Source organism: Gorilla gorilla, chromosome 3 (assembly GCF_029281585.2).
Source record: "Gorilla gorilla gorilla isolate KB3781 chromosome 3, NHGRI_mGorGor1-v2.1_pri, whole genome shotgun sequence".
NCBI lineage: Eukaryota > Metazoa > Chordata > Mammalia > Primates > Hominidae > Gorilla > Gorilla gorilla.
The window spans coordinates 206599280-206617834 of NC_073227.2; the positions used below are offsets into that span (position 1 = coordinate 206599280).

Consider the following 18555-nt stretch of genomic DNA (forward strand, 5'->3'; position numbering starts at 1 on the left):
AGATGATAAACACCTTATCAGAAAGCAAAGAAACAAAGAGATATTGTTTCTTCTTACTCCAAGCAAAAAAGGGATAAACAGAAAGCATCATGTCAGTTGCCAAATTGCTTATGAAATATTGAATTATTTTTTGTTCATCTTAAAGCAAAGCATAAATAATCACATTACAAAATTTTGATTGCATGTAGTTCTTAATAGTATCTTATACCTTTTGCACTTACGTGACTTACATATGGAGATGTAACTAGACATTAAATGTATTCCAGTAGTCTATGTTATAGAATTTTATCAGTACAACTGGGTCAACATTTGTCAATTCTTTCTTTTATCCCTTAAATAAATCTAGTTATCCAGACTAACAAGAAGCATTAAAAATACAATTTATTTTATCCATCTATGAAAGAATTTAAAGTGCTGATTCATAATAAGAAAACATTGTTTTAGGATTTTGACTACTTTGATGATGTAAATTCTAAGTTAATATACTTTTATGATCATAGGGCCTCATAATGATCATAAATTTTAAATTACTTTTTCTAACCCGTGGAATATAAGCTATTTTTCACTTGGGTGAAACACAATTGGAAAGTAAATATTTTACTAAAAAACAAAATACTTTTAAATGCATTTCAAAGCCCTTTCAAGTTACATTTCAAAAGTGTACTCCTATCTGCACATAAAATTGAGAGATGGTTATATTAGGATATTAAAAACCTGGAGAAGGTAGCTAATTTATTAAAAAATTGGATTCTGACACATTTCAATTAGTGAAAATTTTCAATTGTAGAAATTGATTTTTTAAATTCTAATTTGTTATTTTGAAGCATGTCGCTTCAGTCTAAGGGTAGGCAAAGATAAACATAAGTGTATAGTATAGCAAAAGTGAAAGCAAACATAAATACTAAGTAGATTTGTGCAAGTTAATTAACAATCGAGCCATATTTGACACTAATATGAACTGTGAATTATGTCTTTTTTTTGTCTGAGATTATATTTTATACTATAAATTCTGAATTATTAGGGGTTTGAATCCCTTTTCTGTTATCTACTCTCTGTGTGACCTTGGACAAATTTCCTTTCCTCTCTGGGCCCAACTTCCAAAATTGAAAATGGCTTTTGAAATAACACCCATTTCGTAGGCCTATGCCAGTTTTATTAGATAATGTATGTAAAGCACTCTGTAGTGTCTGGTGCATAGAAGTTTCTCTGTTGACCAACTTTCAGCCTGGAATATTCATTCCAGCCTCTTAAAATTTACGTAGTGAACAGATGCGCTGTAAGAATTAATGAAGATAATTGGTCACAAATATTAAAACACCCTGGGCTGTAAGTTATATAAATCTCAAAAATAGTCCTCTGCCTTTCAATTGCTATTTATTCTTGTGTTGCCACTTCAAAGTTATCTATGAAAATAGAGTTTAGAGTCACTGTTAGCCTGAATAGTGTAATTCAAATTTCAATACAGGACTGTTTTAGCAGAAAGAGAAAGTGAACGAATTAAGTAATGGAAAAGAGAAAATGAATACACTAAATGGTGGAAATGGGACTTTTATATATACAGCTTAAAGATACATTCACAAAAATTTTATCACCATTGTGTCCTTGAAATGGAGAAAGCTATTAAACAAACCCTAATTTCTTTGTGTCCATCAATTACTAATCACATATTTCAGTTTTGCTTCTTGAATGTTTTGATATAGTATCTTCTATGTAGAATGTGAGCAAATTATTAACTGAATGAATATAAAGTTTTAAAGTTAATATAAACATTTTTAAAAGGCTATTTGTGGAACTATAGGTTTTGATTCATGTCACAACGTAATTTATTGTCTCAATGTGAGTAACGGTTGTTTCAACCCTAATGCTGAGCTACAAAATGGCCTTCCCTCTCGTTTTTGAAAGAGTAAATTTTTGTGAATTGATGATCACTTTAAGCCACACATCAAGTCCAAATATCACATGGGCAAATGAGAAATATTCAGTAAGACATATTTGCACAACAAGTTTTTGCTTCACAACACATAACGACGCCAAATGGTCTCCCAGCTCGGGAGTGATGAGATGTTGGAATGGAAAATGAAAGAGCTGGAGGGTGGGTCTCTGAACCACAAGGAAAAAGAAAGAAAAGCTCATCCACCTTGGAGTGCACCGCCACGGTCTTGGTGGTGGTAGCTGTTGCTGGCTGTGTCCACGTCTTGGAAAGAGGCACTGTGGGGCATTCTCCCGCAGTCATTCTGGTAGGGTGGACAATGAATAGCACCATCTTGAGGCAGTGGGTGGAGAGGCTGGTGCAGGGGGCTCCTCCTCAGCGCTCTCAGGGATGAGTTCCTCTCGGGAACATCTGGCAGCAGCTCACTGATGAGGCGGTGCAAGATGCTGTTGTCCGGCAAGCTCCCCCTTTTCTTTTCAGCTTTAATTTGGTCACAAATGTCTTTAAGGGCAGAGTCCAGAGCCTCAAACACAGATGCTTTACATTTTGCCTTTTCAGTCTGTTTCTTAGGAGCTGAATTTTTTTTCCTCCGGAAAGGCACAGGACTGACTAGAAAAGCAAGTTTAGAAAGGCCAGGGTCCATTTCTTGCCTTCTGGGCTCCTCGGTGTTTTCGTGTCTGGCTCTTTCGTGTTTTAACATTGTGGTAAATCGAGTGTAGGAGGCCGGGCACCTGCCTTTGCAGGAGCTGATGAGGTGGCGGTGGTGGTGGTGGTGGTGATGGTGGTGGTGGTGGTGGCTGGATCCGTAAAAGCTTTCGGAGGATGTGAAGGAAAAGTGATCAAAGTCACTTTCACTGCAGAAGGATGACCCCTCTAGGTGAATGTAGTCACTGTGGTCAGACACAACCCCGTCCTGGTCGCTGTCGGAAAACTCCACGTGTGCTCGGGGCTGCTCATCGCTGGTGACTTCAATGTGAATGGGCACCAGGGCCTTAGACTGGCAGCCTCGCTGGCCCTGAGGGCGGCGTCCACTTTGATTTTCTTCCTCCAGCAAATACTCGATGGAAAACCGCCTCTTGGGACATAGGCCATTTTGCGGTGGTTCTAGGGTTACGGGAGATAGCATGTCATCCCCTAAATTTGGCATGGATTTGGACTTCTGGATCAGCTTTTCGAATTCGGAAATGCGTGTGGGCACCATGTCCCGGGGCACCTCCTCCGTGGAGGACTGGCTCCAGGCGTGCAGCAGGCCCTTGTGCTGCTGCTCGCTCTCGTACTGCAGAATCCTGGACTTCACGGAACAGATCACCTCGGAATTCATCAGGTCCTTGCGGTTGATGCGGTGCATTTTCTTGTACATCTTTAGGAACCCCGGGGCGTTGCGGGCTGACCTGTGTCTGATCCTTGATCTGCCATTACTGCGAACCTCCTGGATGTAGGGGGACCCCCACGCCATGGGGCAGCTCTCCTTGGAGTCCTCTTCACATAACAGGGAGCCCATGCTTTCCGACTTGATTTTCGGGTCCGGGAAGCTATCGCAGTCATCGTTTAGGAGATCGTCACAGCTCCGGGATTTGATTTTGGGAGAAACGGTTTCTTCCGTGCTGCTCCAGATTTCTGCGTTTTGCCGGGCCATTTGCCAGCCGTTCTTGAAACTAATGGCTCTTGGTGAGTCCCGAGGGACATCCAAGTGCTGTCTGTAAGTGCTACAGTAATCTAACTCACTGGAGGGGTTGCCGTTGAGCCCTGAGTAACTGCAAAGGGATGGACATATTTTGCTATCATCCCCACCTTTTAATCCAGAGCAGCGTGGCAGAAGAGAGACATTTGGAGAAGTTAAAAGGTTCACAAAGAGAGGAGAGCATGTCAGTAAGCATCAGACAGCATAGCAAGGAGAAAGCAGTTAGTGTGTTTTAATCTAGATGCCGACTGTTAACACATGGAGCTTCAGCTCTAGAGAAGAAGGCCTAATTCTAAAGCGAGCTAATACTTTTTTAGTCAATGTAGCTTTGCAGAGAGGGTTGACAAAACTATGTATAAGAAGTAACTGATGTCAGCAAATACACCTACTTCTACTGCATAATTCATACACCTTTCTGACAATATTGTTTGCCAAAACACAATAGTGCTGCTTCAGCTGATAGCATGATCTGGTAGTAAAGGTTTAACAATTAGTGTCAAAAGTGTTATGCACTTACTCAATTTAATAGGGCCGGAATTTGAGCCTCATCTGATTCGTAATGATACATAGGTAAAGAAGGGTTTATACATTTACATCGAATTAATACTCTCATGACTATATCAAATAATTTTTTGTGGGTTTTAGATTTTAAAAGCTATAAGGCAAAGTATTCTCCAAAATTGCAAAATCAAAATGCTGTGAACTATTGCTGCTAACATTTTTCTAGAAAAAAAATAGCTAAAGCTCTTTAAACAAACTAATTTACCTCTTCAATTGCTCTACCTTTAACCTCTTATTAGGTACATAATTCTCATAGGAAAACTGAATATAATGCAAAACTTTAATCAGAGGTGCATATGTCATGCTTTTTTTCTCAGAAGAGTTCTTTGAAAAATCATTTGCAATTTGATAATAGAGATCTACACTTGGCCTCAATTTTGAATAGCTATGGAAATGTTCTTTTGCTTTGCTGAGTCAACTAATAAATGAGGAGCCAAATTATATCTAATAGGACATTTTCTTCCTAGAAATAAAATCTAATGGAGGAAAATATCTCTATTCAATACTTATACCTTACAAAGTTCTCTAAATTCTTTAAAAGTAGATAAGCACATTAGGTAGATCTGTACTGTCTGGGAAAGGAAGTTGATTTAACATTCCCTGTGATAAAACAAATATCTACATTTATCAGAACCCTTTTAAGTTTTGGCTAGTATCCAAGAATAATAGGTCAATGGCATTTCATGACCTACTTGTTACCTTAAGATATTTATTTGAATAAGTGAGTTGAATCTGATAAGGCATCTCTGCTCCTCAGAGGAAAGATGTGATGGATGGGGCTTACACGCCCTGAACCATCAGCTGATATCACAGCTTTACAAGGCCTTAAAAGGGCTAGGCATCCACCTACTCAGAGTCCAATCATCACGACCAGAATACCTTTTGCACACAAATCAGCTACCACTTTTAACTACCATGTGGCAATGGTTTTAGTGACTATAGCTGATAGGTGTAGTTGAATTGGTCTGGTTTTATAGAAACTTACATTAGAGCTCAATTTCTTTACACATTTCAGAATCTCTTTCTCTTCTCTTTCAATCCCAAGATATTAGAGGAGATTGTGGGGTCCCACATTTGGTAGAGCCCTAGCTCCCTGTAGGGGCTGGTTCAATCCTCACTCTCCATCTCAGAAATATTCCTGTCCTCAAGGAATACCACTAAATGGTCTTCCAGAAACCAGAAGGAGTGACTTACTCCTTTCAACAGTGAGCTCCCTATACTTGCAGAGAGGAGACGGGCCATCCAGAAAAAAAGGCTTGGTGATTCCTCAGTGATATCATTATGGTTTGGGACCAATTAGTCCTGACTGTGAGCTGCTGTGAATTGACCACTGTGTTACATGGCAGGAGGTGGATGCTCCACTGTTCATGTGAAGGTGGCCCAAAATATACAGCAAATGGCTAAAGAAATTAATAGGTCAGATTTTTTTAAAATCTAGAATTGAATAATTTTTTAAAACCTTCCAAATCAATGTATATTTTAGGCAACAATTTGCTCTGTTGCTGCTTGTAATTTCTATCCTATAAATTTGACTAATTTGCTAGTTGTAGAAACATTAGAAAATTTTGACTATATGTCAATGTTTACAAGATACATCTTTTAGTAGCCTGATGATACATTATTTGATACTTTGAATTTGTTTAGAAAGGGATCTATTTGGGGGAAAAAAGCATTAGCAGATGCTAGTCAGAGTTCTTTAAGCAACCTAAGTGGCTCGCCAGCTTGAGTCAGTCTGGGTGGGAAGAAAGCTATTGTTCTAAAACTATATTTTATTCCAGACACTGTAGGTGGGAGCTGGCACATGCCACTATCACTGGGCCAGCTTTCACACAGTGTTCTAGGCTAAAACGTAAACTAGTAAATTGTTGTGTTTTCATTTACTATGCTCACCTTTTGCTCTTGATGGGGAAGAAGGAGAAGAGCTAGTGAAAGACTTTGTAAGAGAGGTGCTTGATCCTGGGAGGTCCACTCGGCCTGGGCTAGTCCTGCTCGCACTTTGATCTCCCAAGCCCCGTGGTGGACCCACTGCAGGCTCACTCTTCCTCCGCTTCCTGAAGTCACTGGCCATGCTTGCAGAACTGAAAGAAGGAATCAGATCTGTTTGATTGGCACTGGAGGAGGTTGGCGTGTGCACCAGAAAAACCGGTGGAACGTGCTAGTGACAATGGCGTAACTCCTAAACCTCTATCCCCAAAACTGCATTGCTAGGAACTCATCCCTTGATGTTCAACATGATTTCTCTAGAAGGATCTTTTAAAAAATGAATAGACCTTATTATTTATTTTGAGATGGCTTCTGGCTCTGTCACCCAGGCTGGAAGCGCAGTGGTGCAATCACAGCTCACTGCAGCCCCAAACTCCTGGGCTCAAGGGATACTCCCGCCTCAACCTCCTGAGTAGCTGGGACCACAGGTGGGTGCCACCTCACCTGGCTAATTTTTTAAAATGTGTTATTTATGTAGAGACAGAGTCTCACTATGTTGCCCAGGCTGGTCTCAAACCCCTGAGCTCAAGTAATCCTCAAACCTCAGTCTCCTGAAGTGTTGGGATTACAGGCGTGAACCACTGTGCCTGGCCAACTAAATTTTTTTAGGGCAGTTTTAGGCTTACAGAAATAATGACTGGAAACTGTAGAGAGTTTCCTTATAGTCCCTTTCCTCTTGCACAGTTTCCCTTATCATTTACATATTCTTTTGGTGGGCACATTGTCACAATTGATGAATCTATCATGATGCATCGTCACCCCAAGTCCATAGTTTACATTTGAGTTCATGTTTTGTCTTAAACATTTTAGGGGTTTTGAGAAATGTATAATGATGTGTGTCCATCATTAATGTGTCAATCATATAAAACAGTTTTCCTGCCATAAAAAGCTTCTGTTCTCCAGCTTTTCATCCCTCCCTTCCTCTCGCTCATCCTGGCACACATTGATCTTTCCACGGCCTCCACAGTTTTGCCTTTTCACCATGCCCAGTTGATATCATGCAGAATGTGGCCTCTCAGGTAGGCTTCCTGCACTCGGTAATACACTTTTAAGGCTCCTCCGTGTGTTTTTTGTCACTTGATAGCTCATTTCTTTGTATTGCTGAGTCACATTCTATTACATGGATGCACCACAGTTTACGTATCCATTCACCTATTGAAGGACATCTTGGTTGCTTCCAACTTCTAGCAATTATAAATAATGCTCCTAAGAAAACCACCTGCTGGTTTTTGTGTGAACCTAAGTTTTTAAACATCTTTGAACGTCAAAATTCTCCTATAGTGTAATATGTTGATTGAGAATTCAGTGCTATAATTTGTATCTTGTATCTTTTCTCTATAAAGCGGAGTTCTAACAACATGAATATATCCAGAGGGGCATACCAAATACAGGAAATAACTGAAAAAAAAAAAAGACATCAAGATAGGAAAATCTCTCTCACCTCAAGGGTTGCCTGCAGCCTGTCCTATCATCTCTATCATCTTAGCTTTAGAAGATGTTATATTGGAATTCCAACATTTTTTATTTAAATAATGAATGAAGGCTGAGTATGATGGCTCACGTCTGTAATCAAGTACTTTGGGAGGCCAAGGCTGGAGGATGGCTCAAGGTCAGGAGTTTGAGACCAGCCTGGACAACCTAGTGTGACCCTGTCTCTACAGAAAATAAAAAAGTTAGTCAGTTGTGTCATGTGCCTGTAGTCCCAGCTATTCAGGAGGCTGAGGTGGGAGGATAGCTTGAGCCCAGGAGTTCGAGGCTGCAGTGAGCCATGATTGCACCACTGCACTCCAGCTTGGGCAATAGAGCAAGACCCTGTCTCATCAGTCAGTCAATCAATCAGTACCAGTAATCTGGTCAGCAAATTAACTATTAAAGATTCCTTCCCCTCAGTTGCATAAAATACTGTCAATAGTCTAGAACAGCAGAGAGTTTCTGTCATGGTTTTGAGTTTGAGTACAGTATCATTTAAGACAAATGTTAATGAATGAAGCCACACATGGCACAGCACACTGTGCGTGAAATCACTGGATTCTTAGACAAGACTTGTGTAGACAACAGTGATAATAGCAACAGCAGCAACCCCAGCTCCTATGGAGCCCAGCAGAATGCTATGTGCTTTCTTTATGTTTTTGTCTTATTTAGCCCACACAGCAAACCGATTAGGTATATGCTGTTATCTCAGTTTCACAAATGGTAAAGTGAATACATGTGTCTGGGATGTACGGAAGCAAGCGGAGAGGCAGACCTCAGAACTGGTTTGTCCTCTTCTGAAGAGGATGCATCTCCTAGACCTGTTTTTGCTGGGACTGTCCTGTCATGTGAGGGTCTGTGTGTCTTTACGGCAATCTGTAGATTAGATTAAAACTGTAAAATTCAAATATTTTAGGTGCATAGATAGAGGCACAAGATAAAAAGGAGGGGTTCCAGAGTTCCTTTCTCAGGGATGTTATTGCAGTTGGATGGCACTCAGAAACCTAATTTATGATTGACCCAATTCACAAAGAAATCTACTTAGAAGGGTAAATTAATGCTACTACATAAATATTTGTTATTGATGTTACAATATGGCTGGGAGTTTGTATTATTCAATATTACTATTGAACTATGTCTGAATATGTCTGAATTTTGTGATTTGTTTTTTTTTTTTTTTTCAGACTGAGTCTTGCTGTGTTGCCAGGCTGGAGTGCAGTGGTGCAATCTCGACTCACTGCAACCTCCACCCTCCCAGGCTCAAGCGATTCTTCTGCCTCAGCCTCCTGAATAGCTGTGACTAGAGGGGCATGCCACCATGTCTAGCTAATTTTTGTAGTTTTAGTAGTGATGGGGTTTCACCATGTTGGCCAGGATGGTCTCAATCTCTTGACCTCATGATCTGCCCCTCTCGGCCTCCCAAGTGCTGGGATTACAGGCATGAGCCACCGTGCCTGGCCATGAATTTTGTAATATTTTTTTAAAAATGTGATATTTAAAGCTAACAGAACTTACTTCAGGCGAACTCTGAGGGAAGTTAGGCCTAGCGGTGACAAGCTATCTTGCCTCAATTTCTTTTTTTTCTCTCTCCTTGCCGACTGTGTAAACTTGGTAAGTTACTAAGCCTAGGTGTCACTTTCCTCAGAGATAAAGTGGGGACAATAGTATTTAACCATAGTGTTGTCTTAGGGTTGAATATGTTTTTTACTTATGCCTCATTTATTGGTAGTATTAATAAAAGCATTTCTGATTTGTGTGGTCAGAGTATGATTAACAAATACGTGTATAACACTTTTTAATCTATAATTTTTTTTCAAATATATTATTATAAGGGCCATTTAACAACATTGAAAATTAGTTACTTATAATTCCCATCTAAAGAAAAGAAAACTGGCTATAGGGGAGTAAGGGAAGAGAAGGATTTCTCAGTCTGTGAAGGAATTTATAATTAGTTTACTAATTTTTTAGAAATTCTTGAAATGATCATATAAAATGATGCTGAAACAAAATGAAACAACTTCATGAGGCATGGTACTTCAAATAAAAATGAGTGATACATGATACTCATTACTACTTCACGGAATAAGTTTATTGTTGAAAAAGAAACCGCTGGTATAGAATATTCTGCTACAACATAATAAGATTCTTACCTCATGGGTCTTTCCATGCTTCTGTCTATAGAGGACTGATACAAGGAGGCCTGTTAAGATAGGATAATAGTGCCATGAAAAATTTTACCGTGGCAAAATTTTGTTCACTTGTCAACATTAAATTAGGTATCCTAAAAAGAATATTATAAAAATCGAGGTTGAAAGTACCACTCATTATGACTATAAAAATGTCTTCCCAAAGAGATATCATGCGACCTGATTTCTACTTGGGACCTATCTGCTTTCCCTTCTGATATAATGCATTGCAGTTGTCTGTGTAGCTCAAATTATCCACAACCCAAGCATTGCGTGGGGGGAAATTAATAATATTTTCTCAGGAACACTGAAATAAGAGCTAAAGTTATCCTACAACCTGAACTTCAGAATCTTACCTGTTGACTGTAAATAGAAATTTCCTACAGAAAGGAATGGTTTGATGTTTTAAAAAAATTGCAATCATCATTAAATCCTTATAAAACATCACATTTTAAAGTTTTTGTTATTATTGTTACCAAGTATTGTCTTCAGAATGTAACACATAAGCAGAACTTAAGACACCATTCATCTGTCAACATAGACATGACGTTTAAATAAAACTCCCAGAGTTTGACTTGAAGAAACTAAAGTACCTGGTACTTCAATCAGGTAAATAGTTATACTTTTACAATTAGGTGAGTTCAGGGTTAGTTTAAAATAAATGAGCTAATGAAGCAAAATATAACTTTTTAAAAGTGCGCTTTAAAATTTTTCCTTCATTCTGAATAATACACTGAAATAGATAGTAAGCAAAAATGATAATATGAATTTTTTATTTTCCATGGCATTTGCTGGGATAATTGCTAAAATATCTAAAAGGCAAGAGAGGACACTGAGTTATCAAGTGTTTGAGGTGACACTGTGGTATGATGTCCAGAAAGCATAGGGAGATGCCTGGGTGCAGTGGCTCATGCCTGTAATCCCAGCACTTTGGGAGGCCAACGCGGGTGGATCACCCGTGGTCAGGAGTTCAAGATCAGCCTGACCAATGTGGTGAAACCCAAAATGAGCCAGGCATGGTGACACATTCCTGTTATCCCAGCTACGTAGGAGGCTGAGGCAGGAGAATTGCTTGAATCTGGGAGGCAGAGGTTGCAGCGAGTCGAGATGGCGCCACTGCACATCCAGCCTGGGCAATGAGAGTGAAACCCTGTCTCAAAAAAACAAAAGCAAAAAATAACAAAACAAAAACAAAAATAAAACAAAACAAAACAAAACAGAAGTATAAAGAAAGTACAGGGAGATGTATACCAAGTATAGATAGTTTTGCCTTTGGTCATATTTGATGATCAATTCATCACAGATAAAATTTGGTTTGATGAAGAACTGGAATTCTAGTTTAAAAACATTTGTCTGTATGAAAGCTTAAAAATGTCAGCCAGAAAGGCAAGGTTTGACAAATGTTGTCTTAAGTTGCTATCATCTAGAAACATTTTATCAGAGTATTAAACATTTACTTAGTGGAAATCAAATCTCACTTTACAAACTATTTCTATAACTCAGTTTTCTATTAATTGGTAAATTAGCACCAATTAATCAATTAAAACAATACAATTTTGCAATTCTGTATGTATATCCGTCTTACAAGGTCCCTTTTGCATAACTTATGCTTCTATTAACTAATATTTTAATTTAATTCTATCTTACTAAATGAAAATGGAATCTTGTCTAGAAACAAAAGCATCTCTGCATGAGAATATTCCCATCCTCCTTTTAGACAGAAAAAGTGGATTCTAATATTTTTAGTTCCTAGAAAATATTTAGATTTCTAGGTTCTCAACAAATATAAAATCAGGAGAAAAGTTTGGTTTGCTAGTCTGATATGTGTACGTGGTTATTTTAATTTGCTGAGCTCTGAATCAGACACTGGGAAGGTAGAAAAATAGATACTAAATATGAAAGAAAGCAAACAAGTAAAAAAATAAAATCAGATCATTATATTACAATTAAGAAATATTAATTCTACTCGTCTGCAGAAGAGCAACACTGAAGAGCCTGAGAGCATCGGCATCTGTGCAGATCACGGCTTTCGTGGGACACCCTCACACACAGCTGATCACCAAAAAGTGTGAAGTTCACAACACTCTTAGAACAACCCTACAGTGATCAGAAAATTTGAAATGTCAACTTATAATGAGCCTAAACAATATTGTAATGTGAAATAAAACATAGTGTAAGAACTGATTGTGTTTTAGGGTTAGGCTAAGAAACTACTATTTCTCCTTGTACTGGTTTCTACATTCAAAATAAACTAAAACCAGTTTTGCAGTTTCATGTACACTCAGAGAAAGTTCAGTATTAAATTGTAAGATAAGAGTAAAAAATCCAGATTGATGACTGAGAGAAAAACTTGTACAATAATTGTAAGAAGGGTACTCATCCCAAAATGAAAATTATCTCCAGAAAAGAAGTTACAAATTTTACCAGTTATGATCTACTATTTACATATTACCATTATTTTAACACACCTAGAAGGTCAATTTAGTGAAGTACAGCTACTGAATCACTCTTTCTGTTAAGTAGCTATGAGATTAAATTTTGCTTAAATATCCGTAACTGTTCTTCATTAATGCCAGTTTTCCAGTTATGGATTAAAATCTATGTTATTCATGGTATATACCAGGAAGTTGATAAATGGTAGCTAAGGTAATGTCTAATCAATTACATTTGTTTTTACCAGAAATGTTTAATAACAAAAGGTTATTAAAGACAAAATCCAGAACCTTAAGAGAATATATTTTCTTACATTCTGAAAAACTATAATATGAAATTAATAACATAGTTAACATATGCTATTAGAATCGTACAGCACCCCCTCTCAATCCCAGAGATAACTGGCAAATAGATCAACTACTGGCAAAGTGCTTTTTATGTGTTTTTTTTTTTTGCCACTACCATCATATAATAGAATGCATAGAATTAAGTTTCTACTATTTTTATGCCCAAGAATTATTGTGTAATATTAATTAACAGAACTCTTTTCACAGGAATTCAATAGTTAACAAGAAATAATATTAAGTAAGTAATTTGTTTTTAAAAGATTTATCCTCTAAATATATGTCTTGGAAGTGCTGAAAAGCGTGATATAAAGGAAATAGCACAGAAATGAAGGTTAAGAGAGAGATATTTTTTTTTCTGCCACTATCTTACCATGTGATTTTGGACTTATTTCTTAAAATTATTGCACTCTACTTTTTTTTTAACTGAAAAATGAGTGAGTTGGACACGATGCACTCTAAATTCCATTTCAGTTATCTATGAACCAACTACCTTAAAAACACCCTAGAAATATCTGAGAAAAATATCTGACCACATTGAATTTCAAAATAAATTCTTGGGTTGTTCATATGTTGAAATAAGACTCTTTCTGCAGATATTAAGGTAACATAACATACAGAATATAACCCCTTGTTTTATTTGATTTTCTTCAGATTACATGCCTGCCTGCCTGGCTATAAAATGTAAGCCTTTAGAAATAACTGAATTCAATAACCCAGAATGTTCCTGATTACTCTATTTTACCTTTTATTTAATATATAAATATTTTGATCAGTTCTCAGTTTTAACACACACTCTGATGTTTACCACAGGGTAAATAATTTGAAATTGCCAGTTGAGACGCTAGAAATTTGCATATTTCCTTGAGACTCTATACCTGCAATTCCAGTGGTCACCACTATGTGTCAGTAGTACCTCCTACAACACAAAGGTTCTACTGGTTGTGTTTCCCAGTTGCACATATTTAAGACTTTTAATGAAAATAAGATATTTATTGCGTTATAGTATTCACTTAAGACCACAGAGCAACTACTGTGCAAAAAAACAGTTTATTTACTTCGTTCCCATGCTAGTTGCTTCTAAGAGTTCCTTGCAAGGAGGCTTTTATATAGCTGATGGCTAGCAAAACAGTGCCATTTCTGCTTGTGTCTTCTAATGAGTCATTTATCCACTTTCTAAAGTAATTTTCTGCTTTTCTTTGCAGAGAGCAGGGTCACAAGCTTTTGACTCTGAATCATTTCTGCCTGTATCATTCTCTCTTTCAAATAAAATTCTGATTCAAATAAAAATATACATTGGCTGCCATAATTTTTCCACCTAGTTGATTATTATAGGCTTTTAAGTAGAGATTGCAAATGCATTTCATTTTATATGCCAATGATAATTTGTTATAGTGGCTGCCTGGATTACAGTGTTGAAAAGGAGTAGTCATGTCTGTCATGGGTATGAAACTGGGAAGTTGTGATACACAATTTCCAGGTATTTGCCAGCCCTATTCTTGACTGATAATACAATCCGTAAGTTGTATTTAGGAAAATGAAAGAATAAAAATAAATTTTAGAAGTATATGGGACATAGGCATCTGATTATCCACACTCCAAGCATTATAATAGAATGGTTCTAAGAAGCCTTCTAGTAGTATTTTACTCTGTCTTATAAAAAGAGATGGTTAATATATGCACTAAGACTAATACTTTTGATTTTTAATTTTCACACTGCTGAATACCAGAACTACATAGAATAGTATAACTAGCAGTTGTGGTTGGAATGATTCTTCACCCAGAGTCCAGAGATAGCCAACAACTCTGGCATAATTAATGTCCAGGCAATGATACTGGATGCAACATAATGATGCAAAGATAGATTTTTGTTTCAAAAATAGCTTAGACATTACAGAGAATTGTAAAACACAGATGTGCAGAATCACAGTCACAGCCTCTAAGGGAGATATCTGAAAAAGAGAGAATAACGTGTTTTTACCTCATTGAAAACACCAGAAGAATGATCTTGAACATAGTCCAGAGGCTTTTTAGGAGGCTGGGTGTAGACGCACCACAGAAGCAGAGGTGTAGGGATGGAATGGAGGAGAGTCAATGGCAGCAAGGAATGAACATGTGGAAAAGGTGACAACAGTTAGAAATTGAGTGTTGACAGCACCAGCTACACAAACAGAATGACATGAATGGAGCAAAATGGGGGCAGCTGGGAGGAAGTGTGCAACGTCTGCAAATATTCTCAAGCACTGGGAAAATTCGCTAGTGTTCAATTAGTATATTTATAAATTCATTTTGTCAAATTTAATTAGCACTCCTAGTCTCTGGCCACAGAGGAATGCAAGGTAAATTAAAGAAACATTAACGGAGCAAGTGGATAGCATGCTGGTGAGTTTCCATGTGTGGCTGAAAATGATTATGGAAAATGCTGATAACTTAGGCTCAGTACAGAATAGTCCCTATAAGCTTTCTTTTTGAATTATTTTATTTTATTTTATTTTTTTGAGACAGGGTTTCACTCTGTCACCCAGGCTGGAGTGTAGTGGCACCGTCTCAGCTCACTGCAATCTCTGCCACCAGGGTTCAAGTGATTCTCCCACCTCAGCCCCCTGAGTAGCTGGGATTACAGGCGTACGCCACCATGCCCAGCTAATTTTTGTATTTTTAGTAGAGAAGGGGTTTCACCATGTTGGCCAGGCTGGTCTCGAACTCCTGACCTCAAGTGTTCCGTCTGCCTCAGCCTCCCAAAGTGCTGGGATTACAGGTGTGAGTCACCACGCCTGGCCGTCCCTATAAACTTTCTAACCAACAGCAACAATACATATAAAATAAAGCTAGAGAATGTTTTTCCTTGAAATAAAATACATTTACATTCACACTAAGATACAAATGAGAAAAAATGAGAGAAAACATTCCTCCTATGAGATAATAACCCTAAGAAAAAGTCTTTGGTTTATATTCATTTACAGTCACTTTTGATTAAGTTCAATAAGCTCCCTTGAGTCTAATCAAGTCTCCTTTGCAGTTTAATGGACAAACGAGACTACCATCACCAATCAGTAAACCATATATGGTCACTATAGAAGTATATAAATCAGCATATGGTATAGAAATGGTTATATCCTGATTTCTAAAAAAACTATCAGTGTAATTGGTATGTTATTTAAGAGTCTAAAACGCATAAAAACGTGTGTAACTGACACACATCAAATGCACTGCTGTTGGTGGATACAGTTCCTAATCAGGGAAGTTGTTAACTGAACCTTGAGTTGACTATTTTTTTTTTTTTTTTTTTTTTTTTTTTGAGATGGAGTCTCACTCTGTCGCCCAGGCTGGAGTGCAGTGGCGCGATCTCAGCTCACTGCAATCTCCGCCTCCCAGGTTCGAGCGATTCTCCTGCCTCAGTCTCCCAAGTAGCTGGGACTACAGGCGCCTGCCACCATGCCCAACTAATGTTTGTATTTTTAGCAGAGACGGGGTTTCACCATGTTGGCCAGAATGGTCTCGATCTGTTGACTTCGTGATCCGCCTGCCTGGGCCTCCCAAAGTGCTGGGATTACAGGCGTGAGCCACCGCGCCTGGCCTCAATTTGACTCTTTATCCCAAACAGGCTAAGCAATAAGGCCCAACCTCGGGGCTTCCTCTGGCAGGAGTCTGGGGATTAGAGAAGTTGTGATAGCTTTCACTAGCAAGTCTGGAAATTAAGATCCACAGGACTTCCTGATTTTTTTCTTTCCTTATATCCCTAATGGTAAGCTAGGTACAGTCATGTGTTGCATAATGACGTTTCCGTCAACGATGCACCTATGTATGATGGTGGTCCTGTGGGATTATAAGACTGCATTTTTACCATACCTTTTCTATGTTTAGATATGTTCAGGTACACAAATACCTACCATTGCATTACAGTTGCCTACAGTATGGAGTGCAGGAACCTGCTGTACAGGTTTGTAGCCCAGGAGCAACGGGCCATAGCACACAGCCTAGGCGTGTAGCAGGCTCTAGCATCTGGGTTTGTGTAAGTACTCTGCGATGTTTGCACAATGGCAAGTCCACCTGATGACACATTTCTCAGAACCCGTCCACATCCTTAAGCAACACGTGACTGTATTTTGTAGTGGGATTACTCTGGCAGTATACTATAGTGAGAACTGCCCAGAGATTTTCATTTTTCTTTAACAGGCTCTGCGTTTAACTTCTTACTCTGCCATTTACTATTTTGTGCACATTACTTAACCCCTCCAGTCCCCATTTTCTTCTCTTGGCGGGACATCAGGAGGCCTCGAGGAGATAATGAAGACAGAAGCCCGCACTCTCCAGGTGCCTGATGTTTGCTCAGCAAACAGGACTCAATGTCAAGGTGCTCTTCTGCTTGAACTAGACCAAATAGACTGTAAACAAATACAAATCTTCTATACAGCTGTAATAATTGTCTGAATATTCCATCACAGAAACTACCTCAACATTTTGAACTTGTAATGAATTAGATATAAAGAAATCTTAATGAATGACCTACAAACCACATAGGAAATGTCTGAGCACATTTGACCATTTGGTACAGAAATGAACCTGGACTACGCTGTGCCAAGTTTGTGTATACATTATGCATTCGGCCTTTGTTCTCTGAATGACACCCACGTCTCCTGATAATTGTATTTTAGAAATCAAACAGTATACTCCTAGTTTTCTTATATTAATAGTCTAGCCTCACTTACCGGGCGTCCAAACTCCAGTTCTGAAAAGAATTTATACCAGGGCTCATTTTCTAAATCTATGTCATCTGGATTTATGCGATCAGTCTAGAGCAGATGTGAAGGAAAAGGGAAGGAAAAGGCACACTGAGCAAAGTGAGGGAAACGCTGTGTGGCATGAAAAACTCACGCGCGCATTGACACGCAAACATGCATCAACTCTCACCCCACGAACCTCAGCAGGAGAGAACGGAGGAAGTAAAGTAAAACGAGTAACATGAGGATGTGAAGGCGAGCTCCATGGCAGGGGGTCCCTAGCTGTTTCCTGTGTCCATCGTTTCTGATTGGCATAAGTTGTGGGCAACTCTTGCTTGAGTTGATCCACTTATGCTTGAGGCATGAACTATGGACCACTCTGTATGGCAGCGAGACTGGGTCTGGCTGGCACGCCTGATGTTTGGAATAGGCTCAACCCAGTCACCAAGTAGCTCTTCTGGGCGAGTCACTTCATCGTCCCTGCCCTCATTGGTGGCTAGCAGACCCAGCATGGGAGCCCGCAGTCTGCAGACAATTCACTCGGGTGCAGGCGGGTGGTAAGCCTGGGATGGGGAAGGGTGCGGGAGGGGTGGGAAGACAGGCGAGCTGCGGGAGGGGGACAGGGCATTGGGGGGCTCTCAGGGGCCTGTGGATGAGAAGATTCTGGGGCCTGGGTGGGTACGAGCGGGACCCGGGGGAGTGGGAGTCGCCAGGCTCTGAGCAAGCAAGGGCTGCACCTGCACCTCTGCCGGGCGTGAAGAAAGGTAAGGAAGGAAGGAGCTCACCCGGGTGGGAGACAGAGCCGGGGCGCGCGAGCTTGGTGTGGGGGCGCCACTCCGGGGCGGAGGGGAGGGGCTACCAGTGACTTCTCCGAGTCGGGAGCTAGAAAGAGGCTTCCGGCCAGGTTCCCTTGGAACAGGTGTCGGAGTTGTTGGGAGAGGGGGCTGCAAGAGAGAGGGGTGCAGAAACTGGTTCATTAGATGGAGGCTCTGGGCGGAACCGCGAGGACACCCTGGCAGCGCGCTGTGCCTGCGTTAGGCCGGGAGGGGAGAGGACTCCGGGCGGCGAAGTGTCCCTAGGGACCCAGAGGCCTCGGGAGCGATCCGGGCCGCTGCGAAGCCCTGCCCACCAGGAGTGGATCCCCAAGATTCACCTCCCGGCTGCCTGCTCTGAGCTGAGAGGGGGATCTGGTTTTTCACAATACCGTGGATGGCGGGGAAGGGGAGGGAGCTTGGGGTAAAATCCC

At 39.7% G+C, this 18555-nt stretch overlaps 1 protein-coding gene across 23 annotated transcripts in view; it reads right to left on the reverse strand.

The window, feature by feature from the left end:
* Positions 1 to 18555, reverse strand: part of SORBS2 (sorbin and SH3 domain containing 2) — a 226850-nt gene that overhangs the window by 35223 nt on the left and 173072 nt on the right. For 6 of the 23 annotated variants that reach the window (XM_055384909.2, XM_055384913.2, XM_055384914.2 and 3 more), the window contains 3 exons: positions 9776 to 9825; positions 6063 to 6250; positions 2138 to 3721 (listed from right to left, as the gene is read on the reverse strand). In XM_055384909.2, coding sequence (XP_055240884.2) covers positions 2138 to 3721; positions 6063 to 6250; positions 9776 to 9825 — 1822 coding nt within the window. Of the gene's footprint in view, positions 1 to 2137; positions 3722 to 6062; positions 6251 to 9775; positions 9826 to 14569; positions 14627 to 17297; positions 17382 to 18094; positions 18254 to 18555 lie in introns of all 23 variants that reach the window. The other 17 variants (XM_055384906.2, XM_055384907.2, XM_055384908.2 and 14 more) reach the window with 7 other exon arrangements.